At 37.4% G+C, this 25,356-nt stretch overlaps 1 protein-coding gene across 5 annotated transcripts; it reads left to right on the forward strand.

Moving 5' to 3' along the window:
• Positions 1-255: 255 nt before the first annotated feature.
• On the forward strand, positions 256-19,788 carry LRRC34 (leucine rich repeat containing 34). Of its 5 annotated transcripts, none has more exons than XM_061193447.1 (11): positions 256-447; positions 4,588-4,708; positions 5,219-5,337; positions 5,436-5,500; positions 6,886-6,969; positions 10,625-10,753; positions 12,967-13,062; positions 16,440-16,594; positions 16,981-17,136; positions 17,771-17,897; positions 19,480-19,788. In XM_061193447.1, the coding sequence occupies exons 1-11, from the start codon at positions 348-350 to the stop codon at positions 19,681-19,683; spliced, it is 1,356 nt and encodes a 451-aa protein (XP_061049430.1). In that variant the 5' UTR covers positions 256-347; the 3' UTR covers positions 19,684-19,788. The 5 variants fall into 5 exon arrangements, with proteins under 5 accessions (XP_061049430.1, XP_061049431.1, XP_061049432.1 ...); XM_061193448.1 differs by having other exon boundaries at positions 10,628-10,753; XM_061193449.1 differs by having other exon boundaries at positions 4,594-4,708.
• The last annotated feature ends 5,568 nt before the right edge of the window (positions 19,789-25,356 follow it).

The raw sequence follows: 25,356 nt of genomic DNA on the forward strand, positions 1-25,356 counted from the left end.
ATCCCCGGCCCCTAGCCCATCAGCTGTGCCCCCTAAACCTCGAGAACTTCCCCCTGCAAAGGAACCAGGGTGCCCTCCCTCAGTGTGTCTTTAACCCAGGGCAGGTGACCTGGACCCAGACGGGGTGACCAAGGAGCCTCCATAGCATCGGCGTTCACTGCCCGCCCAATCAGGTCTCAGGGACCAAGGGAGTAATGGCGAAGGTCGCCACAGCCGGTTGGTTCCGGCGCTCAGGGTCGCGCGGTGGATCTGCTCCCGGCGCAGACAGTTGGCGGCCTGGGGCGGCTGGCGCACGCGCGCGGTCGTCATGACAACGCCGCTGCCACGGCCGGCGGGATGCAGAGAGCATGCAGCGCAGCCCGCAGCAGGCCGGGCCTGAGTCCCGGACCCCACCTTCCGCCCCATCTACGACCCCTACTCCGGCGTGGGCTGCGGCCGACTGTAGCGGTAAGAAATAGGGGGTCCTTTGGCGCCGGCCTGGCGCGGACGAAACGCGCGAGGGCCGTCGGGGCCAGGCCGATTCCTCCGAGCAGACTTCGGGCCAGAGGTGGTCCGGCGGGAGGGTGCCCCTGGGAACCCCAGCTGTGGCCGGAACTTCGGGGCGCCCCCAAACGCAGGCGGGAGCGGAGCCCCAAGTTCCCGCAGCGGGTACGCAGTTCGCGCGGTGGGTTGTCCTGAAGTACTAAAGTGTGTGTCGCTTTCCTCTTACGGTCTCTGAGAAGGTTGTCTGGATATACTTCTTGGGCCCCTTTTTGTGCAGTCTCCAGAGAGCAGGGCCCAGGTGGGCGAGAGGGTCTGGAAACCGCTCTTTGCACCTCTACGCCAGCTCGGTTTTAAGTATTTCTGCACCCATGAATTATCCGGTAGCAAGTTAAGTATAGTGTGAACGCCCTCTCCCTCCACCATTTCCATTTTGGACACTTGTGTTGTAGATATGAAATTGTGCCAGAAGGCTTCGTATTCCTCAAAGCACCATGAGATGAGCACTGATATACTCTGCTTTTAGCATAAGAGGAAATTTAAGATCGAAGAATTTAAGTAACTTGTTCAGCCCACACAGACGTTCTGGGTAGGCACCCAAGTCTGACACCCTCAACCCTTGGATTTCCCAGTACTTGGCTGTTCCAGTATAGGAGGGCATTGGGAACCACCTCCAAAATGAGCCCTTAACTAGAATTTTTTAAGCAGGCTGTTAAGTAAAAATTATTTGGAATTCAAGACTCAGGTGTGGATTAAAAATGAAATCTAGGTTAGAGTCTTGACATTTTCTTGTGTAATTGGTTATTCCTAGGTTTTGCTTTACAATTTGCAGATTGGTTTATTATTTTCTCCTAATATGAATACACTATAGGAAATAAATTATTGGTGCCATAGAATCCTGACATACAATACTTAGGTGAATTTTAAATAAAAGAGAGAGTAGCAGAAAGATATAGCTGAAGCTTTAAAATAATTTACATCCATGGCCAGGTAATTAAATACAAATATTCTTGTAAATTTCTTTAGCTATATTTAGCTTGTAATCTAAGATTCCTTCATGTCTTCACAAAAACATGACTTGTAAGTCTGACATCTGTCTGCATGTCCTGGATATGGTTGTGCCAGCTGAGGGCAGGCAGAATGAACGTCAGAGAAATTCTCAGGGCAATCCTCTCTTCTCTTTGATGACATACTTAAGATCGTTTAAAAATCAAAATGGAGTAACTGTGGTACAGGCATGCAAAATGGAGCCAAGTGGCCACTGTGGATATGATTTCAGATGCATTCCTTTATCACTGAGAACTTGGATTTTCTCTGAACTGTATCAGACTCAAGGACACTACCAGCTGTTTTCAAAGCAGAATCTGCTAGCAGCTGCTAGTTGCAACCTTGTAGTTTCAAATTAGCCCCCACCTTTGCAATTTTGTAATCGTTTCAGACTCTTAACCAATCCTTGCTTACCAAGCACCCTTACTTCTTGCCAGCTCCAGTCCTAATTCTTGACAAACAATTTATGTAACCTTGTGGGTTTTTTGCCTTTATAAGCCTCTACCATTTTGTAGTCTGGTGGAACACAGTTCAAGTGCTTCTTGGATCTGTGTCTCCTGGGTTGCAGTCCTAACAAACCCCAAATAAACACGTCTTTATTTCATTCAGGTCTCTATTTCTGAAATTTTGTTTAACATTTTTAATACAGAGGAAAGTAGTAGCCAGAAGAGAGGAAAGAAACCCAGTGGGAGCCCAGCTCCAGGAAGTAAATCCGTTAGAGATCTACTTGCTTTGTTTTCTGTTGAGGACGCTAAACTAGCATTTTTTGGATTGCATTCCATGTTAACCATGGTCATGTAAGTCCTAAGTCTGTGAGCACTTTTAACCTCCCTCCCCGCCAGGCTCAACAATCGGAGGAATCTTTGAGCACCTGAGAGTTTTAAACATCCTGAGAAGTGTTGTAGATAAGAGTCTGTTTAGCATTGTTCAATTCATCATTTCTCAAACTTATTTGACAATAAAACCTATTCTATTTAGAGCATCTTTGATCATCTTGTAGATTAGTATTCCACAGAACACAATTTGGGAAATATTGTGCTAAAGTATTATTTAAATACATGAAAATTTCCTAAAGTAAGTGAAAGATTTCTTTAAAAAAATTTTTTTTAATTGAAGTATAGTTGATTTACAATGTTGTGTTAGTTTCAGGTGTATAGCACGGTGATTCAGTTATACATACATATATATAAGTGTATTCTTTTTCAGATTCTCTTCCATTACAGGCTATTACAAGATACTGAATATAGTTCCCTGTGCTATATAGTAGGTCCTTGTTGTTTATCTATTTTATATCTGGTAAGTGAAAGATTTCTTATGTACATCCATCCACAAGACAGAAATTATGCTGACGTTAAAAATTTTCAGAGAATATCTAATGATATGGGAAAGCTGCTCACAATGTTAACCGAAGAAAAAAAGGATATAGAAAAAGAAAAATAATAGAGAGGAAATACCCCCAGACCTCAGTTGTGGTGGTTCTTTGGTAGCGGGATTGCTGATGAATGTTTCTTTTCTTTTTTTTTTCTTTATTGTCTTTTTGATATTGAAATTTCCAAGTTATCTGAAATAAGTGTGGGTTAACTTTATTTATTTATTTATTTGGGCTGCACTGCAGTGCAGTGAAAGCGCAGAGTTCTAACTACTGGACCACCAGGGAAGTCCCCTACATTTATTTTTTAAAAGTTTATTTTAAAAAACTATAAGAAAAGTTTATCTGCTTTCACTTGTAATATGATGTTCCTCATGTTAAATCTTGTTTTGCACATTTGTTTAGCAAACTCTTTAGTTCATGTAGTGCAGAAATCCACTCAGCAAATAAGATCTTTGAGATGTAGAGACTTAGAGAAGCTGGATCCTAAAGACCTCAGGCTGATTGAGCGGTGAGATCTCTGAGCATGGACTCTTAAAGAGACATACCCAAAAGGTAGGACAGAAAATACAGACAGTGGTGTGTGCTTCTAAGAAAAGTGTCAGCATACCTTCTACCCAAGAAGGCCTGAGCCTCAAAAAGGATGCTTTTAAAGTAATAGCGAAGGGGAGGGGGGAGGGATAAATTGGAAGACTGGGATTGATATATACACATTACTGTATATAAAATGGATAACTAATAAGGACCTACTGTACAGCACAGGGAACTCTACTCAATACTCTGTAATGACCTATATGGGAGAAGAATCTTAAAAAGAGTGGATATATGTATATGTATAACTGATTCACTTTGCTGTACACCTGAAACCAACACAACATTGTAAATCAACTATACTCCAGTAAAAATTTTTTAAAAAGTAATATCGAAAATAATAAGACCATTAAGGAAAACTGCAGGTATAACAGAGGAACAAGTTCTTAACTCCTGTTTTGTTTCTGTCTTCCTTATTAAGGACTGGACAGGGAAAATCGCCTTTAGAAAGAGGAAATGGAAGGCCAGGGTAGGTGAAGCGCTTCTGTGAGCTAGGCCTCAACTTGGTGTTAGGAAGAACAGACAGAGCTGTATTCAAATGCCATCAACGTGCATGGTATAGAGGGTCTCCAAGAAGCCTATTGGACTTGGTGATTTTTCAGATCCCTTTTGAGTTTAGACTCCATGATAAAATTGTCTTTGTTTGAAGCCATGATAAGCAACCTTGAGTCACCCTAACCCATTATAGCAGAGTAGGAAGAGACTTTGGAGTCAGTATGATTCTGTACTCTGCCCTTATTAGGTGTATGATTTTAGGCACAATACGTAATTTCTCTGGACGTCATTTTCCTCAGCTGCCAGGCCTGTTACATAACAGAGGTTAGTTCTCCCTTTGTGTCACTTCCAAGTTAGTGTCTGCTCACTCTCAGTGGGTACTTCTATGGCCCTAGTTCTCCAAACAGCATTTTTCTTCTCTCCCATTCCTTCTTATTTTTCTTCCCTTTCTGTATTCTTAACGTCATCTCCTTTTCTTCACCCTGCCCTCAACTCTATATGCACACATTTGTATCTTTGAAAGAAGTCTAATTTTTTTCTGGAGGGGGGGAAGCTCCTGGGATAATGTATATGTGATGAAGGGTAATGCATTTATTTTTCAAAAGCTGCAGAACCTATTGGCGGTCTACAGGAATATTATTATGAGCTATGTATGGAAAAGTCCCAGGAAATTAAACCTTTTATAGTGCATATACTCCAAGAAGTGGACGAAGAAATTGAAAAGGGGTAAGGAAGACAAACACTTGATTACATCAGCAACATTCACTGATATTCATCTGTGTGAAAATCCTGGAACACTGAGTGATTTGAAAGCCATTTGCAAATGCTTGATAAAGTGGACATACTTTTTGATTCAGCATAGATGATCGACATGGTTAGGTCTTGGAGGTAGTGGAGTTTACTGAAAAAGGACTAGACCAGCATTCTCCAAGTCTGGGTTCCAGATTTGTCCTTAACTCCTGTGAGCTGGGTTTATTTATGCAAATCATTGAAGTCTTCAATGTCGTTATCTGTCAAGTGGGAATACTTTGATTTTCTTGTGGTTGAGAAATTAAACTATGCATATGTTAAAGTGCTTTGCAAAAGCTGTAGAATATTCAGTAGTTTTAAGTTACTTGATATAAATCTGTATTGTGGTACATACTTGGTTTCAGTAAATGCTATCCATGATGTTACTAAACATGAAGGAAAAATACTTTTATTTCTTTACTGGATTTCTTTTTAATATTTTAACAGATTGGTAGGAATCACATTAAATGTTGCTGGTAACTGTCACTTAATGCCAGTAGAAAGAGTAACAGGTGAAGATTTTTGGATTCTTTGCAGAATTTTAAAGAATAATCCATATATTAATGGTATGTCTCCTTAAGAATCATTCCTTCCTGCTTTCATTTTCCTGATTTTAAGTGTTCATTAGAAGGAATATCAGCTTCTATTCATCTGTGTTCTTCAGGTTTGGATGTTAGATATAACCTCATAAGTGATGTTGGCGCATCCTATGCTGCAAAACTGCTTCAGGTATTATTTTACTACAAAATGTTCTTGGTTCATTTTTTTTTTCTCCCAGGACCCAGTTAAGAACCAGCCCTTTCTTTGGAATGTGCAGGGTTTCAGCACCCCTAGCCTGCTAAGCTAACCCTTTATTGCAGACTTCACTTTGGAGATACCCAAGCTGAAATGCTGTTTTATGGTTGCATTTTATTTAAGAAAGACAGTGTGGTCCACCAATCAGAATAGGTGTCGTTAAAGAAAAGGCTTTGTTTCAACCTCAGAAGATTGGCACATACGTATGTATGTCTGTATTTTCAGTTAAAATAAAATGTTTAAAGCAGCATATATCATTTTTTATTCTTCCCTTAAATTGGCTTTTTAATTTCCTATTTGTTCCATTCTCATCTGCTACAAGTGCTTCTAATGAGCTTAAAATGATCTTAAAATTCTCATGTCCATGAAATGGCACACAATGTAAGGACAGAGTGAAGATTAAAAAAAAAAAAAAATGAAGTAACCAAGTTATTTTCATCAACCACAAATAAAAATGCTGCAAAAGCATCGTCATCAAAATATTCTTAGTTATGTTTACAGTGAAATCACCTAGTCTAATCACACACACACAAAACACTAGTTTTGCAAATGTCAAGTGTCCTGACTCTGTGCCGTATTTATAACACTTGAAATACACTAAAAACCCATTTGTGTATTTGGTCTCAGTAGAGCTGGTACCTAGAGCCTCCTGAGTCATCTTTTGCAAACTTATACACTATGGTTAAGTACATAAAGCACATCCATACTTTGAATCATTGATCAAAAATGAATATAGTTCTTTTCTTTTTTTCTTTTTTTTAAAAAATATTTTATTTATCATTATTTATTTTTGGCTGCGTTGGGTCTTCGTTGCTGTGCACAGGATTTTCTAGTTGCGGCAAGCGGGGGCTACTCTTCGTTGTGGTGCACTTGCTTCTCATTGCAGTGGCTTCTCTTGTTGCGGAGCACAGGCTCTAGGTGCACGGGCTTCAGCAGTTGTGGCGCCGGGCTCAGTAGTTGTGGCTCATGGGCTCTAGAGCGCAGGCTCAGTAGTTGTGGTGCACGGGCTTAGTTGCTCCGCAGCATGTGGGATCTTCCTGGACCGGGGCTCGAACCTGTGTCCCCTGCATTGGTAGGCGGATTCTTAACCACTGCGCCACCAGGGAAGCCCAGTGCTTTTCTTTATATTGCCATTATATTTGTTTAAATGATCATGTTGATTTTTTTCCTTAATGGTCCTTTCTTTTGCTGGACCTTGAAATTTCCTGGTTATAAAGAATTTTTTTGGAGGTAAACACTTTTACTTAAAAAGCAGCTCTTACATATTATTGATTTCTAATAATACACATGTAATAGCTTCTTTTCTTTCCTTATTTTAGAAACAGCATAATCTCATTTACTTAAACCTTATGTTTAATGACATTGGGCCTGAAGGTGGAGAACTGATTGCTAAAGCACTACATGTAAGCATTCGTATACCTCAAACTAACATTTTATTTGGGAATTTTAACTTCTTTAGTTTTAGCTTGGAACCAACAGAAACAAATGTTAATGTCAACTTATTTTAATATTGTGCGAATGTATATTTTTTATTTCACTTCAATTTATCAAAATCTGGACATTACATGAGCACTTTTGAACTCATTTTTAAAAATAAACAGCTTTATGGATAAACCATAATGGAAAATATAAAAAAAAGAATGTATATATGTGTATAACTGAGTCACTTTGCTGTATAGCAGAAATTAGCACAACATTGTAAATCAACTATACTTCAGTTAAAAAAAATAGAGAATAAAAAAATAAAGAGCTTTATTAAGATATAATTCACATATACAAAATTTACCCTTTGTAAGTGTTCAATTCAATGGTTTTTTAGTATATTGAATACAGTGGACCCTTGAACAGCACAGGTTTGAACTGTATGGGTCCACTCATATGTAGATTTCTTTCACTAAATACACGCTGCAGTACTACACAATCCACGGTCAGTTGAATCTGAGGATGCAGGACCTCGGATACAGAGGGCCAAATGTAAAGTTAAACTCATTTTCAACTGCACAGAGAGGGTCGTCGCCTCTAAGCCCTGTGTTGTTCAGCAGTCAGTTATATTCACAGTTATGTGACCATCACCACTATCACTGTTTTTAGAACATTTTTCCCCCAAAAAGAAGCCCTGTACCCGTTAGTAATCCCTCTCTGTGCTTCTCTCTCTCACTCTCCAGCACCTGGCAGTCACATCTACTTTCTCCCTGTAGATTGCCTATTCTGGCCATTTATAAATGGAATCGTACAGTATGTGGCCTTTAGTGACTGGCTTAATGCTTTCAAATTTTATCCATGTTGTAACATGCTTCATTTCTTTTTATTGCCAAGTAATATTCCATTGTTTGGAAATATCACATTTTGTTCATCCATTAGTTAATGGACATTTGGGTTTCCACTTTTTGTCTATAACGTATAATGCTGCTCTGAATATTTGCACACATTTTTCTGTGCATGTATGTTTTCAGTTTTCTAGGGTACATACCTAGGAGTGAAATTGCTGGTTCATTTGGAAACTCTGTTTAACATTTTGAGTGACTGCCAAACTGTTTTCCAAAGTGGCTGTCCCTTTTAACAATGCCACCAACAATGTATGGGTGTTCTGATTTCTCCATATCCTCACCAGTACTTGTTATTGTCTTTTTGATTTGAGCTATCCTAGTGGGTATGAAGAGGTTTTGTGGTTTTGATTTGCATTTCCCTAATGAATAAAGATGTTGAATATCTTTTTATATGCTAATTAGTCATTTGTATATCTTCTTTGGAGAACTATCTGTTCAAATCTTTTGCCCTTTCTGGAGTCCCTTATTAGATACATGATTTGCAAATATTTTGGCACATTCTGTAGGTTGCCTTTAACTTCCTTAGTGGTGTCTTTTGAAGCACAAAATTTTAAAATTTTGATAAAGTTCATTTTATCTATTTTTTCTTTTGTTGTTTGGGCTTTTGGTGATGTATCTAAGAAGGCTATAACTTCATGACTTTGCCTAATCCAAAGTCATGAAGATTTACACTTACATTTTCTTCTAACAGCTTTTTGTTTTGGCTCTTTCATTTAGTTCTCTGACACATTTTGAGTTAATTTTTATATATGAGGTGAAGTAGGAGTCTAATTTCATTCTTTTTCATGTGGATATCCATTTGACCCAACACCTGTTGTTAAGACTGTTCTTTCCCCATTAATTTTGACATCCTTGTTGAAAGTCAGCTGATTATAAATGTGAGGGTTTATTTCTGTACTCTCCATTCTATTCTTTTAATCTATATGTCTCTCCTTAGGCCAGTCTCACAATATCTCGACTACTGTAGTTTTGTAGTAAGTTTTAAAGTCAAGAAGTGAGTCCTCTTTGTTCTTTTTTCAAGATTGTGTTGGTTCTTCTGGGCCCCTTGCATTTCCACATGAATTTTAAGATCAGTTTATCAATTTCTGCAAAAAATGCAACTGGGATTTTGAGAGGGATTGCTTTAAATATTTAGATCAATTTGGGGAATATTGCTCTCTTAAGTCTTCCGATCCAGGAACATGTGATGTGTTTCCATTTACTTAGGTTGTTTTTATTTTATTTTTTTAATATTTATTTATTTTTGGCCACACTGCACAGCATGTGGGATCTTAGTTCCCCGACCAGGGATTGAACCCATGCTTCTTGCAGTGGAAGCTCGGAGTCTTAACCACTGGACTGCCAGGGAAGTCCCTGTTTAGGTTGTTTTTAATTTCTTTCATCCATGCTTTGATGCTTTGTAGTTTTCAATGTGCAAGTCTTGCCCTTTTGTTAAATTTATTCCTAATGTTTTATTCTTTTTGATGTTATTATAAATGGAATTTTAATTTCATTTTTGAATTGTTCATTGCTAGTGTATGGAAATACAGTTGATTTCTATATATTGATCTTGTGTCCTGCAGACTTGCTGAACTCATTTATTAGTTCTTTTTTTTTTTTTTGGCCGGCTTGTGGGATTTTAGTTCCCTGACCAGGGATTGAACCTGGGCCCTCAGCAGTGAGAACATGGAGCCCTAACCACTGGACCGCCAGGGAATTCCCCATTTATTAGTTCTAACAGCTTTTGTTTTGTTTTGGTTTGGGTTTTTTTGGTGGATTCCTTAGAATTTTCCACATATAAGATCATGTCGTATGCAAACAAGAGTTTTACTTCATTTCCAACTGGATGCCCTTTTTGTTTCTTTTTCTTGCCTAATTGTCCTATCTAGACCCTCCAGTACAATGTCAAATAGAAGTGGTGAGAGTAGACATCCTTGCCTTCTTCCCACTCTTAGAGGGGTTTGACTTAATTTTAAAGATAATTATTTACACTTATATGTCCAAATATTTATTCACTAGGACAATGAAATGTCTGTAATTTTGTGAAAGATTTATCAAACGAAATGAAATAAGAGAAGGAATTAAACTTCGCAAATGTCTGAGAAATTGTATCACTTTCAAAATGATACGGGGGAATGTGAAGTGATTGCTTAATGGGTACAGGGTCTCCTTTAGAGGTGATAAAAATGTTTTGGAATTAGCTAGAGGTGATGGCTGCACAACACTGCGAATGTAGTAAAATCCAGTGAATTGTACATTTTCTTGCTTATTTTTTTTCCTGCACCGTGCGGCTTGCGGGATCTTAGCTCCCCAACCAGGGATTGATCCCAGGCCCTCAGCAGCGAGAGCATGGAGTTCTAACCACTGGACCGCCAGGGAAGTCCCAAATTGTACATTTTAAAATAGTTAATTTTGTGTTATGTGAATTTCATCTCAATTTTAAAAGGTGGTGTAATTTTCTTAGAAGATAAATTTATAGATTTTCTAATGAAAGGAAAGTTATTAAAATCTGCTTCATTTACTGGTCATTATTTTGGTATCTATTTCCTGGGCATTCTTTCTACTTAACTATTAAACTAGATTTTTATCTGTTACGGGAAATTGAATGTTACCTTTAAGGAATATATCTTGTTCTATCTCCATGAAAAACTGATGAGTCTGCAAATAGTAATATAGTCTCCTAACTCATGTAATCTAAAGAGAATTCTGTGGGTTAAAATTTTAACCAAGTTTTGCCTCTTTTCCTTTTCAGAAGAATACAACTCTGAAACACCTAAGAATGACTGGAAACAAGATTGAAAATAAGGGTGGAATGTTTTTTGCTGCAATGCTACAAATTAATTCATCCTTAGAGAAATTAGATGTGGGTGACTGTGATCTGGTGAGTTAAATTGGGTATGAGATAGTCACTCAGATATTGGATCATTCTCCCTGGAAACTAGCATAGAGAAGTGTCAGAGACCAGCTAAATGACAGTTTATGAATGATTAAGCTTGTCTCTAAGGTCTAATATCAGAGAAAATATTTTTTTAAAATAAGAATCAGATTATAATAATATTATGGAAGAATATCCAGTGTAATAAAAATATTCCTAAACTTCCATCTGTTACCCTTCTTAACTTGTATGGGATTTTCTAAAGAAGAAGATTATGTTCCTTTTAATTAAACAAATACTACTTCATTCGTATAATATAAATTTTTTACTTATGGAAACATTTTGCAGTGAGTAGTTATGTTATAGCATAAAACCTAAAGTGATGCTAAGAGCTGCTCTGAGTCTTCATCTGGACTGATAATGAGAAGTCTGTCTGTTTTGCATGTCTTCAAATTCTAGGCTTCATTTTCTCAAACATGCCTTCAAACCTTCAGGCCTACTGTTAGGAACCTATTGTTAATAGGTTAATGCAAAATTACTGGGACAGGAAAACAGTAAGATGGGCCAAGGAGGCTCTTTGGGGTAATAGGCTCTAAAGCTTAAGAAGGGGGTAGATGCAGCCAGTATGGTCTTGGGAAAGCATTAATTCAATATACAGTTGACTCTTGATAACACGGGTTGAACTGCTGGGATCCAGTTATATGCAGATTTTTTTCAATAGTAAATACTACAGTTGCTACAGGGTTCAAGGTTGTTTGAATCCATGGATACCAAGGTACACAGTTGATCCTTGACCCTTTAAGGATCAACTGTGTATTGTCTACACATACCAGTCACAATTCTAGATTCTAAGAAGGATATAAGAGTGCATCAGATATGGTCTCTGCCCTTATAAAGATTATATTTTAGTTAGGAAAACATCAGTAAATTAGAGAAAAGTGCTACAAAGTTGGCAAAGTACTCTGATAATGGGCAGAAGGTAATAGGCATGATAGGATGGTTACCCGAAGACCTGAGGAAGTCATACTTAGTCGTGAAGGATGAGAAAGAGCTCCCTTGAAGAGGGTCCATGGCAGAACATTCCAGGCAGGGTGTCCAGAACACACAGACTCTAAGATAGTGCTTCCCCAAGTGTGGTATGGGTAGCATACTGACTGACATAATTTGAGGTAATTTTAATACGTATTTGTTTTTACAAATGCTTTCTATTTATTTCAAGGGATTGTGGCTTTCCATTTATGGTAGTGACACAGTTTTAAAATAAATATAAATGAAAAAGTGAGTTGATTTAATGGAAAAGTATTAGGTAAATAGTAAAACTGATACTCAGATATGGCAAAAATCATGAGGGGAGTACATGAATGAGGAAATACTGAGTCTGAGAACTACAAAGCCAGAGTAGCTACACAAAGGGAGTTAAATGCAGATTATGGAAAGGCTTTAAGTTGAGGGGTGACATGATATGATTGGTGCTTGTAAAAGATCACTCTTGTTTCTCTGTGGGGAATTAGAGGGTGGTGAGAGGAAGCCCACTGACCACTTAGGCAGTTTCTGCAGTAATTCAGGTGGGTGACGAGACTGGCGTTGGGGTGGTAGCTACAGAGACGGACAAATTTGAAACATCTTTTGGAGGCAGAATCTGTAAGACTTGCTGATCAACTGATAGGAGAGTAAGAGGCCTGGTGAAGTGGAAGAAAGCCCAGGTTTTCTGGCATAACGACTAGATGTGTGTGCATCACAGAGATGGCAGAGGACTAGGCCCTTCCAATAAGGTAGAGGGAGGCCTGTGGGAGCAGTGAGAAATGTGATTAGTAACCCTTTCCTGCCACAAACACACACTTAAAGTACTAGTATGAATGTAAAAGAAAGCTTGCATTAAGGATATACACTATAAGTAGTATAGAGCCCTAGCTGGGATCCACTTGTGTGTCTGTATTTCTGTGCATCATGTAGAACCTTGAGGGCTTAGGAGCAAACCTAGAGGTAAACACCGGAGGAAATGGATACTGAAACCTTAAGAAACTCCCCATGTATGTTATAGATTTTAGGGCAGAGAGAAAATAACACAGTAACAATTCATTTCTGAATTTGATCAACCTACCATTGAAGGATCAACCTACAATTTTGATTTGTCAGAATCCAGATTACTGATCTTGAAATATTAGGGAGGTTAATTTATATACTTTGTCAGTTTCCTTAATGAACTTACCTGTTTTTAGGGAATGCAGAGTGTGATAGCATTCGCTACAGTCCTAACTCAAAACCAAACAATTAAGGGATTAAACCTAAACCGACCTATACTGTATGGTGAACAGGTATGTATTCAAAGTGAGCAGTTAATAAGGCTACATGTGAATAAAACGAAGGTACTACTTACTGAAGGTTATGTCAAGATTCATGAATGCATTGTATTTTTAGAACTGTAAACTACTGTTTACAAAGAAAAACTGGAAAGGAAAATTTTAAATTCTCGGTAAGAGTTTTATAAATATGGTTTTAGATGTTGCTTATTTAAACAGTAAACATGTCGTCTATTTTTCTTATAAACTCATTCTCAGTGAGTAAACCTGTGAGGGGCAGAGGACTTTAAGATGAAAGCATAAATGATTAAAGTTTTAAAGGCTGGAGGATTATAAGAGCCCAGTGTGAACTGTTTTGTGATTTGTTTGTTCTTGTTACACTGATGTGATGAACCATTACATTTTTGAAATCCTGAGCAATAACGGCAAATTGCATATGAATAGCAGTCTGGGAGGTCTGGACTTGGTGCTTCAGGTAAGCTGCACGCTAGAGACAGAAAGACGGTAAAAACATGGTTCCAACTCTCAAGGCTTCTCCTTGCCCCTTAACATTCTTTTAGGTGGCTCTCCACTCTTATCAGCAAAATGCTAGGGAATGAGAACTCGTTTTACTATTGGTCTAAACAAAAACAGAATATCTACTAAAAGAAAAAGTTCAAGGACTTTGGTCTTTAAATCAGCTACTTCACTGTTCCCCATTAGTATGAGTAATTGAGAATTAACCATATTTTAAAAATATTTTTCATATTTGTAAGTATATTTTGCATTCGTTGTCTACATAGATCTCTCCCTTTGAATTATCTCTGTACTTTCCTGTATGAAAAATTTTGGAATTTTACATCATGTTAATTGCTTCATGTTTACAAATTTAACCTCAAAAAGACAACCAGAATCCACAAATAGAAGAACCTACTTTAAAGACCAGCAAAATACCTGGCTCAAAGTAAGCATTCAGTAAATTGCTTCATTTCTGATTCTTCACTCAGTAAATATTTGAATGCAACCCTAAACAAGAAACAATGCTGGTGCCAGGGATAGTGTCAAAGCACATAGCCCTCGTTTTCAAAGAGCTTTTTTTCAGTCCACATGGAGAGAGATCCACAAGTCTGGAGAGTGATATGCTCAGGGTGCCTTGGGAGCAGGAGAAAAGACATAGAAATCAATGCAGGGGGATAAGAGGTGGCAGGGAAGCTTCTCAGATTGACATGTTAAGAGATTTGAAGGCTGAATCAAAATTTTCCGGATTAAAGCCCTGAGGAAGTATGTTAAACTATATGAAATTGCATTAGAAGCACAATTCCTCTTTTAAATGTTGAGTGGTGTCATTACTCCTAAATCCATCTGAGAATAGTTATTGAAAGCCCAGGGCCCCCACTAGAGAAAGCCCGCATGCAGCAACGAAGACCCAACACAGCCAAAACATAAATAAATTAAAAAAAAAAAAAAAAAAAAAAAAAGCCCAGGGCTCTTTCTCAGGCCCCGGACCTTGCTCTTAGCCTGGTGCTTCTGGGCAGTCAGCTAAACTAGCCTGCTTTCTGTTCCTCTCCAAGGCAGCCACCACCTTCTATCCCTGACAGTACTAGCCTCTTAAATGGTTGTGGAATAGAATCCTATTGTGCTTCCTCATACTTGCTGTTCCCAAATACAAGCCAGCAAACCTATTTCATTTAAGGGTTTTACTGTTCATTATCTGGGGAGCTTGGAAAAACGCTGATGCTAGGTGCCACCCTAGGCCAAACTAAGCCACAAACTCAGTGAGTGGAGCTAAAAAAAAAAACCCAAAAAACAAAAACCCTTTACTATTTTTGATACTAGTTCCCTTTCTTAATAAGGATGGTCCCTCTTTCACATTTCTTGACCTAAAAATGCAGTCAAGGCATACATCATATCTGTATTGAGTATGTCCTCTATTCCAGGCACTATGCAGACCAATACTGGACCTCCTAAGCGGTCAGTTTTCATTTAAGATTTCAGACTTCAGCTTCCCTCTGGATATGTATTTTCAGTGTCAAAGCAATAACTTAAATCAGATACCGTATTACAGAATATTGAACAATAATAAATGCTTTGTGGTTTTCTATAGAACACTAATTTTGTGCCAGGTACTTTTGTTAATTTATTTACTTCTGTGAGGGAAGTAAAATTTTACCTATTTTATATAGAAAAGGGAACTGGGACTCAGCTAGATGAAATAATTTGCCCAAAGTGATAAAGTTAGTACAAGGTAAAGCTAGCATTTGGACAGTTTTATTATAAAGCTCATGTACAATCTGCTATTGCTATGTGATTTTATTTAACTTTTATTTTTTCTCAAAGTACTTTTAGATAATTCGAGCATATATGGCTATCCATGATCAGCATTTCCAGTGACTATAAAACTTATAAAAACAGCAATAATGCATCAGGACTTCTCATCATAAAATACTTTGGCCCATTCATTTTAAGACATGCTTTGATTCTGTTAAAAATTTAAAGTGCTTGGTGTTCAGATCCTCACTGAGGTTACATACCTTTTGTCTGGAAGCAGCGGAGGGAGGGAAGAAGGAAGGAAGGAAGGGAGGAAGGGAGGGAGGGAGGGAAGAAGGAAGGGAGGGAGGGAAGAAGGGAGGGAGGGAGGGAGGGAGGGAGGGAAGAAGGAAGGGAGGGAGGGAGGAAGGAAGGAAGGAAGGGAAGGAAGGAAGGAAAGGAAGGAAGGAAGTCTTCCAGTTACCAGAAAACAAGAGTAAAACATATTTATAAATTTGGGATGACTTTCCAAGGGGAACTGGATATATCACAGGGTGAGTGTATTTTAAAAATAGAATCATGATGGGCAATGTCTTTGTATTTTGTCTAAAAACTACAGAGTGGCGATCAAGAGCAAAGTTTAGAAACATATGTAAGGGGCAAGAACACCTTGTCTTGAGAGGACAGCAGTAAAGGGGCTTTCATGCTCAATTTTTTTTTTTTTTTTGGCCACACCGTGCAGCTTGTGGGGTCTCAGTTCCCTGACCAGGGATTGAACCTGAGCTCCAGCAGTGAAAGCTCCGAGTCCTAACCACTGGACCACCAGGGAATTCCCTCATGCTCAATCATGGGACCAATTATTTTGATTTTTTTTTTCCTGCTGAGATGATTGTTGCTTTTTTAGTAATGATTTTTTTAACCAGCCTCTCTTAAATCACTTAGTCACTGCACTTTACAAGTGCCTGCTACCTGTTTCTAAGACAGTAAAGATATTTGTGGCAAAATGATTTTTTTAAAAAGCCATGCCAAACAAATTGCAAATAGTAGACTAACAGTCTTAACTGATAAAATCTTTTTAAAAAGCTAATTTAAATAACTTTGCATGTTTGGAATAAACATGTACTGCTTCAAAATTATATTCTAGAAAAAAGACTATCTATTTTTAGGAAGAGTCAACAGTTCATCTAGGCCACATGTTGAAAGAAAATCAGTGCCTTGCTGAACTACACATGTGTAAGCATGACATAAAAAACTGTGGTATGAAACAGTTATGTGATGCACTGTATCTGAACAGAAGCCTACGCTACCTTGATGTAAGCTGGTAAGTGATAACTTATATATTAATTCAGGAGTTAAATCATGGGAATAATCTCTGTAAATATTCACTATAGATAAAATTCTTTGTTAGACACTTATTCCAAAAATTAGAAAATGCAACCATTGTTGTCAACTTTTTATCTTGAGCCTTAGTATTTATTCGGCTTATACTGATATAATAACTTGAGAGCAATTTAAATATGTAAACCAGAATAGAAGCAACATTTTATGGCAAATTTTTATTAACTTTTTTGGAAATTGAGTGATTAAAATAAATCGAAACTAAAATAGAAAGTACTTATTACTATATAAGTTTTCAAGCATGCTATCTCTATGAATAAAAGAATACTTCATATTTCCAAATATAACTACATATTTTTCCTTTCCCAGCAATAAAATAACTCAGGATGGAATGGTGTGTTTGGCCAATGTACTGAAAAGCAATACTACCCTGGAAGTAATAGATCTTTCTTTTAACAGAATAGAAAATGCAGGAGCAAACTATCTCAGTGACGCTCTTGCTTCACACAACAGGACTCTTAAAGCGTTAGTATGGTTTTATATTTAACCAAAATAACAGAAAAACTTAAATTTTTTAGAATACTAACCTTAAACCTCTTACCTCTTAAGATTCATGGTGAAATATGAAAACTCAGTTTCTAAACTGACATATTAAGTTACAGGAAACATTTCAATTTCTTCTATTTTTCAAAAGTAATGTCTTTTAAAAATTAGATTGATTCTAGTTATGACTGCTTAAAATTAATGAGAAAATTCTTATTACTTATTTTATCCTGAATTCTAACAGAAAAATTATAATCATTCAATATGATCAAGACTCTAAAATAAGAATGAATCAAAGAAGAAAATATTACTTGGATGACTTTATCTTGAAAAATATATCTGTAATCCACCCCAAACCTTTACTGAATAATAAATAGAAAACAATAGACTGTTTATTTCCAAAACGTAGGTAGCTCTACTTAGGTACATGAAGTATCCCATTAGAAAACTAAGTTTCTTGGATTTTAGGAATTATTAGGTCAATATTTTGATTATACATTAAATGTATTTAATGCTGACTTAACACAATAAAGTGTGTGTAATAAATGCTGTTGCTAGCTTACGCATTCTCTTTGTGGAACTGTTGGTTTCCAGGGTTATTTTTGGTTTTCCATAGGTTGTCAGTGGTAAGCAACAACATAGAGGGAGAAGGACTTGTTGCACTTTCACAATCAATGAAAACAAATCCCACACTCTCTAATATCTACATTTGGGGAAACAAATTTGATGAAGCTACACGTGTGGTAAGTTTTTTTCTTCACTGAGGCTTTTTCTGGGGTTTTCCCGATAACATCAGATGTTATATACAGATGCCTTAGACATGATTACAAAGTATAACGAGACACTGCAGTTTTGATAAATTTTAATGTTAAGTCCTAAAAATTAGCTACTGGAAAGTTTTGTGGTTGAAATAGGAAAAGATATCAAATACTACATATTAGTATAAAGATCACTGAATTACACAGTCCCAATTTCTCCAAAGTTAAGTTTTTTAAAATCACAATTGTTGATTTATTTTAAATTTGTTGTGGCACAATCTCCACTCTGCTACCCAATAATTAAACCAAGACACAGAATTTGGAGAGATATAGTAAAAGCTGTCAAAATATTTGGTGTGTTGCTTATGTAAATACAGAGAACCCTTGATACTACTTTCAACACACACAAAAAGCATAGTAACAAATAGTTTTCATTTGGAAAGAAGAGAAAGAAAAATAAGATGTTAGGGGACTTCCCTGGTGGCACAGTGGTTAAGGGTCCACCTGCCAATGCAGGGGACACGGGTTCGAGCCCTGGTCCGGGAAGATCCCACATGCCGCGGAGTAGCTAAGCCCGTGTGCCACAGGTACTGAGCCCGTGCGCTGTAGAGCCCGCGAGCCACAACTACTGAGCCCACGCGCAGCAACAAAGACCCAAGGCAGCCAAAAAAAATGTATATATATATATATAAGATGTTAGAATTCTCAAAAATTGCCAAAAGACTAACCAGAATTCTATCACTAAAAAGGCTAATAAAATGTACACTATTAAAAAAAAATCCTTGATTTCAGAAAAACATCATATCCACATTTTATACACTAGAGGCTGAGCTGAGTTGGAATTACTAATGACAAGCTACAGCAGAAAGCAGCTAGACTTTTGAATCTTTTACTGTCTAATTTCTGCCTTTCTCTATAATCGCAACCTTACTGATAAACTAGTTTAACATGTTTGTACGACACTTTTATGTAGATATCAATGATCCATAAGAGATATACAAAGAAAATTCTACAATGAAGAAATGATTAGTGGCCAGCCAGGCCAGCATCTAATACTATGGGAATGGTCTCTCTAAGCCTAAATCTGTAGATTACCTTCAGGGGGTCCATGAACTCCATACAGTTGTATGCCAAAATCTGTGATTGTTTATTTTTCTGAAAAATGGATCCCTGGCTGTCATCAGATCTTCAAGGGCATATACAACAGCACTCCATCCTCATTTATGAGTCAGTCACCTTAGGACTTGAAAATTTTGACCATGAGACCTTTGGTCCACAAAATTGGTAATACATAGAATTGTTATCTCTGGGAGTCATGAAACAACAAAACATGCCTAATAACGTTAAAATGTAGAAATAAGTTTTGCAAGATTGTAATTACATTGTGTGGAATTAAATGAATAAAAACTACAATGCCTGGAAAATATTAAAATTCAGCAGTGTTATTCAGAATATTTTATTTTAAACTATAAATTATCACATCTAATTTGAATGTTGAAATTTGTTTAAGCACTGTAAAATGAATAAACTATTTTCTTAATGATACAGTTTTTCTTAAAAATCCTAGGCATATTCAGATTTAATTCACATGGGCCGTCTAAAATCAGACAATACAGATGTGGAGCCATTTGTGGTGGATGGACACGTGTACCTTGCAGAAGTCTCCAATGGCCTTAAAAGGCATTATTACTGGACACCAGGTTATGGAGAAGCTTGCAGCCCATCATCTAATGCAGGTTTTACTCTTGTACCAGTAGGTCAATATCTATGAAAAACAAGCTTTAAAGTAATTTTCATATATTTGTCTTACTACTCTTCACAGAGGTTATATTTTATTGTCTGTTAAATTTTCTTTCATAAATTAGAACAAGTAAAAGATACTAAACTGTGAATAACTGTCCGTTGTGAAAAACTGAGTAGTGTAATTTTTTCAAAGAAATTTAGCAAAATAGGGACTAAAATTTGAACACCTGGAGAAGGAAATCAAGGAACTAATTTCTTTTTATAAAGAAAATATACCCAAAGAGTAACGTAGCATACAAGGAAAGGTCATTATAGGTATCCTAACTGAAAGTTGTCATGAAGTGGTAAAAAGGTTTCAGGTGGCAGATTCCAGGGACTGTCAAGGGGTTTAGAGGTTGAAAAAGTATTTTAGGTATTTTACAAATGGGTATTGATACAATTTCACAAATCCAGGCAAATATATATAAACATACACATATACAAATACATATAAATGTATACTTTCCAAACAAGTCAGTGCTGCCAGTGAACTTTTAAAAAAGATAATTCTCTCTTTTGGAGGATGCCAATAACATTTTCATGATTTGATGGCAAACAATTACTGTTGTCTGTGGTCAATCCTGTTTTCAAATTAAAATTTCTATGAAGAGGCAATAGACACCACGATCCTTTGATTACAGACCCATGTTCACAAATTAATTCATACATACCACTTAACTGTTTAATCTGAATGATTTATTACTGCTAAAGCTGGGCAAAGTGTGAGAAAAAAAATTTTATGTGACAATTTAAAGAGGTTACTTTAAGTTCTGCAGTCTAAATGTAAAAACCATCTATCTCTAAATGTTGAGAGAGGAATAAAGGTGATAGCTTTACAGTTGTCAAAGTATTGGCCTTCACTTAAAGTACTATGAATTCCTCAAATCATAGCTGTATTTATTCAAAAAATTTAACATTACAAAAAAACCCCACATCTGTTATTGTCCATTCCTTTAATAGATTAAAGAATTAAGATAAATATGCCCTACTCACTACTTAATGATTTTTAAAGTTTAACAGGTTTTTCCTTATATTCAGCACCTCATACCACACTTCCATACTCCCTGGGGAAACTGGGGTGGTGGTGGTGAGGGGGTGGCACAGATGGTGGTGGTGGTTATGAAATGGGAAGAACATCTGGATAAATTATATGAGCCATGATTTTCACTTAATGTTCTAGAGTCACTGAGCCAGAAAAGACCTAAATGCCTTACCAAATCCATTCTCATGCTTTCAGAGAGATGAATTTGATTTTACTCTTAGTTATTAGCTTTTATCAAACTTTAGTTTCCAATGTTCTCTACATGTTTCAGATCTTACTTTCTTTCCACTTTAAGATCTCTCCTCTGCAGACATAAAGACTAGCTGTTTTTTACAAAGTTCTTTTACATTATTAAATGCTGAATATAGCTAGAAATAATTAACTGTATCTAAAAAAAAAGTTGTATGTCCGAGGAAAGGCATGTCTATAGTGTTAAAAATGCAATAGGAAATTTAAAAAAATTTTGTCTTTTGATCAAATTTGAAAAACTGCAGAATTCAATGAGTACAAGAAAACCATGGTATAGGAAAAAATACAAACATTTCTAACAACAACTGTCATTACATTTGGAAAACATTAAGCTGGTGAGGAAATGCTGCTCCTAGCAATTAGAGAGCCAATAAACTCAGACTTGAGAAACACTATGACAGACTTCTGTCACAGACACTTGAACATCTGTCTAAAGAGTAAAGATAGTTTAAACTGAAGATACTAAATCAGCATTTTTTAAAGTATGGAGCATCAGAATCACCTGGGGCAAATGTTAAAAATACAGATTCTTAGAGTGAGAGCTACTGAATCAGAATTTCTGAGGATAGTCTGGGGAATCCGCATTTTTACAATCCAGGTCATCTTTAATCTCACTGAAGTTTAAAAACCAATGCTCTGGTTTTCTCATTCTTCAAATTAGTTTCTTTAATATATACTTCTTTTAAATGGAAGTATCTAAGTGAATAGCGAGATGAATTATCACAAAGCTAACCCATCTGTGTTAACCAGGACCCAGATAAAGACAGTAAATGCCATAAGCTTCCCTAGAACCACCTCCAACCATCTTCCAATAGACAACCACTATCATGATGTCTAACATCACAGAGTAGTTTTGCATTGTTTTGGAATTTTATATAAATGGAATCATACAGTATATATACGCTTTGTGTCAGACTTCTTTTGTACATTATATTAGTGCAATTCATTCATGTTGTTTAATGTAGCAGTGTCTATTCAGCTTTTATTGTTTTGAAGTATTCCATAATATGCTGGATAGTAGAGGAGTCCATAGGATTCTGAAAGAGATACTCCCAGGCTAGGACACAGCCGTATCGAAGTAAACCTTCCTAATGCAGTTTGCTTTCCCAAGCTATTCTCTGTTCCTCTGTGCTACAGAGGGGACCCACAAGTTCCTATATTCTCCCAAGGGGAGACTGACAAGGTAGCTGAGTGGGAAGCAAATAGGTAAATGGGAAGTAGGCTTATCTGGAGCCTGCAGTGGAGTGGCATGTGCTAAACCTGCAACCTGACTTACACGGGACTGCTTGAGACATTTTTGCAGAAGTCTCAGAGCTCTCTTTTCCACATCCAAGAGAACTAAGGTGAAGCCAGGTCAGCCAAGAATTACTGGGCTCTGAACAGGCTAGGAAAAACCTGATCACATATTTTACAAGCTGTTGCCTATTGCATGAGAGGCCAGCAGGATGCCCAGAGAATAAAGAGTGAAGACAGTGTCTTCCGTGATGCCATTTTGTCATGCAAGCCTCCTCTCCTCCCCATATATGTGGACAGCATTTTAGAGAGAAGACAAAGGGTAGAAATAAGACAGCAATTTTCAAAATGTTTAAGCACTACCTTAAGATATTATAAATTCTAGCTGCTTTATATCAGATTAGGTTTTAAAGTGCCTAGGACTAAAAGTTAATTTTTTTCCAGACTTCCCACTGGGTGCGAGAGTTCTGTAGGAAAATTCCACTTCTTCTGCACATCTGAATTGTAACGAGCAAATCTGCAATCATATACATGTTATACATTTCCTTCCATTTTCCTCTTAGCAATCATCCTTTAAGATCCAGCTCGAATCCAGCCTCATATTACAGTGTTGCAGACTCTATTATGCTCATCATTCAACAAAGTTTCAAGTTTGAAGCAAAAAAGCAAGAAATAAAGTGGTTTATACCTTTTAGATATTTGATAAAATGATCTTGTTTGCTGTACGCACTCTGCTTTTCAAACTAAATGGTAGTATTCATCATGTCCTATCTACTACTCAAACCATAGCGACCTGGGCTCTACTCCCACTATTATTACTGCAGCTGCCTTTCTCAGGGGATCATGCTCCAATTACCCAACCCAATTACTCAACCCAGTGTTGTCTTTGATTTGCATCCTATCCAATTTCTCTGTACCACGTGATCAGTACAAAGCCACTTTTGTCTTCGTGAAACTTGCATCACCCTGGTTTTCTTCCTATTATCACTTGCCATCTCCTTTTCTGTCTTTTGCTCATTCTTAAAATGCATTTCCCCCAAGATTTTGTCCTCATCTTTTGTTCTTCTGTACCATCTCCCAGGGTTGCCTAAATCATTTCTATCACAATAATTATTAGCCTTATGCTGCAAGATCTGTATCTCTAGCTTTAATCTCTGCTGGGTTTCAGTCCCCATTTCCAACTACTGCTAGACATTTCCACATAGGTATCTCACCACCGATCAAATTCAGCACATACAAAATAAAGTCTTCTCTTCCATAAACCTCCCCCTTATCTTCCCTAGCAGTTAATGGCACCACCATATACTCAATCGCTGAGGATCAGAACTTAGGATTCTAAGTTGAAACTGCCTAACTACACGCAACAGAAACTGACTCAAGCCTGCTTAAGAAAAGGTGGATTTAGGGAATTTGCGGGTTCAGTCCCTGGCTGGGGAACTAAGATGCTGCAGGCCGCGCAGCACAGCAAAAAAAAAAAAAAAAGAAAAAAAAAGGGGGCTTTACTGTAAGAATTTAATAGGCAAAAATCACTGGCATCCAGAACAAGGAAATGAAGCATAGCTGTGTGACCTCAAGAATGGGACTGCAAAGCCAGAAACCAAGCCACTTCTCTCACAGGGCCTCAGTCGCTTGGTTCTGCAAACCTACTTCATCCCCTTGCTTCGCTCTATAGATCAGCTTTCTCTGCTTCTTCATTATTTCCTGTAGACTTTGGCTTGCTTCAGTGACTCTGGACCAGATCTAAATGATCTTTTCTTTTCCATGTACACCAATACCTAGTAAGTCTCTGAATTTCATAGCTCAAATTCTTAAGAAAGTCACTCAGTTTGGCCTAAGAATTGTTTCTCCCTGGTAAGGTGTTCCGTCAGCTGTGGTCACAGGTATGGAATCATGTGTTACAAATGTGGCTGTCTAATTCCTGCCCTTCAGCAGTCAACTGTAGTTGAGTGTGTGAGATCCTGGATTATAAACATGGCTATCTAATCCCACTCTTTCAGCACAGGCTAAAGGTAGAGGACTATTTCAAGGTGGTATAGATACAGTGCTAGATGTGTCTTTGATTCCTATCTCTGCCACCACCTTTCAGACTTTCTGTCCATTCTCCCTACCTCAGTCAGCTGTGTACAAATTCCTCCCATTAGCCATCTCCTCTTGTTTGCCTATCCAGGGGAGTAACAGCCCTTTCTCTGTCCACTCAACTTCCATTGACTGCTCAGCATTTCCTTTCTTTCCTTCCTCCACTATAACACTTGGCATTCAGGCTTGTCTTTCCCACTTGACTGTAAACTTAAAAGAGGAGATTATCTTACTCATCTTTACAGCTGTATGTATTCTGATTTCAGTAATTTTCCAGCATTTGAAATAACGGCCAGATATTTTAATCCAAATATCTGATTCACATCCATGGTGTTTATTTCAGTATATTCTTGAAAATAAATACCCTATTTCTGAATGATTACTGTGTTTACATGATAATTATCTAAATTCCTTAAGCAAATACACCAAATCTCTGTTCAGTGAAGGGGGGCAGGGTTTGTAGAGGACAGACGAGTAGACCATATCACTGTCTCAAGAAATGCTCCAATAACTAAATATCGGTATTGTTCATACATAATGAGTAAAAATGTAGAATTTACAGAAATTGCATTAAAGTACAATTTCTTTTTATTTGGTGGTATTTCTAGCCAAGTTCTAAAGACTCAAAATCTCTGAGTAAAAAGTGAAAAGTTATATCAAGAGCTTCATTTATCAAGAGCCCACAGAGAGACTTCCCTGGCAGTCCAGTGGTTAGGACTCTGCACTTTCACTGCCGAGGGCCCGGGTTCAATCCCTGGTCGGGGAACTAAGATCCCTGCAAGCCGCGTAGCGCGGCCAAAAGAAAAAAGAAAAATAGAGCCTACATATCACATATCAAGAGCCCAAAGGAAGAACAGCAAGAAAAGTTTAGGATAATAGTTCTCAATGTTTGGTATGCATTAAGATCACCTATGGAGCTTTTCAGCATGTTCTGGAGATTGTCTGATTCAGAGGGCCTAAGGTGGGGTGGGGCTTGGACACCACTATTTCTAAACTATGTTTCTGATATGCATCAAATGTCAGTTACTGTTCTAGGATATTTTAAAAAATGAGTACATGTAG

This window comes from Eubalaena glacialis, chromosome 6 (assembly GCF_028564815.1).
Source record: "Eubalaena glacialis isolate mEubGla1 chromosome 6, mEubGla1.1.hap2.+ XY, whole genome shotgun sequence".
Classification (NCBI taxonomy): domain Eukaryota; kingdom Metazoa; phylum Chordata; class Mammalia; order Artiodactyla; family Balaenidae; genus Eubalaena; species Eubalaena glacialis.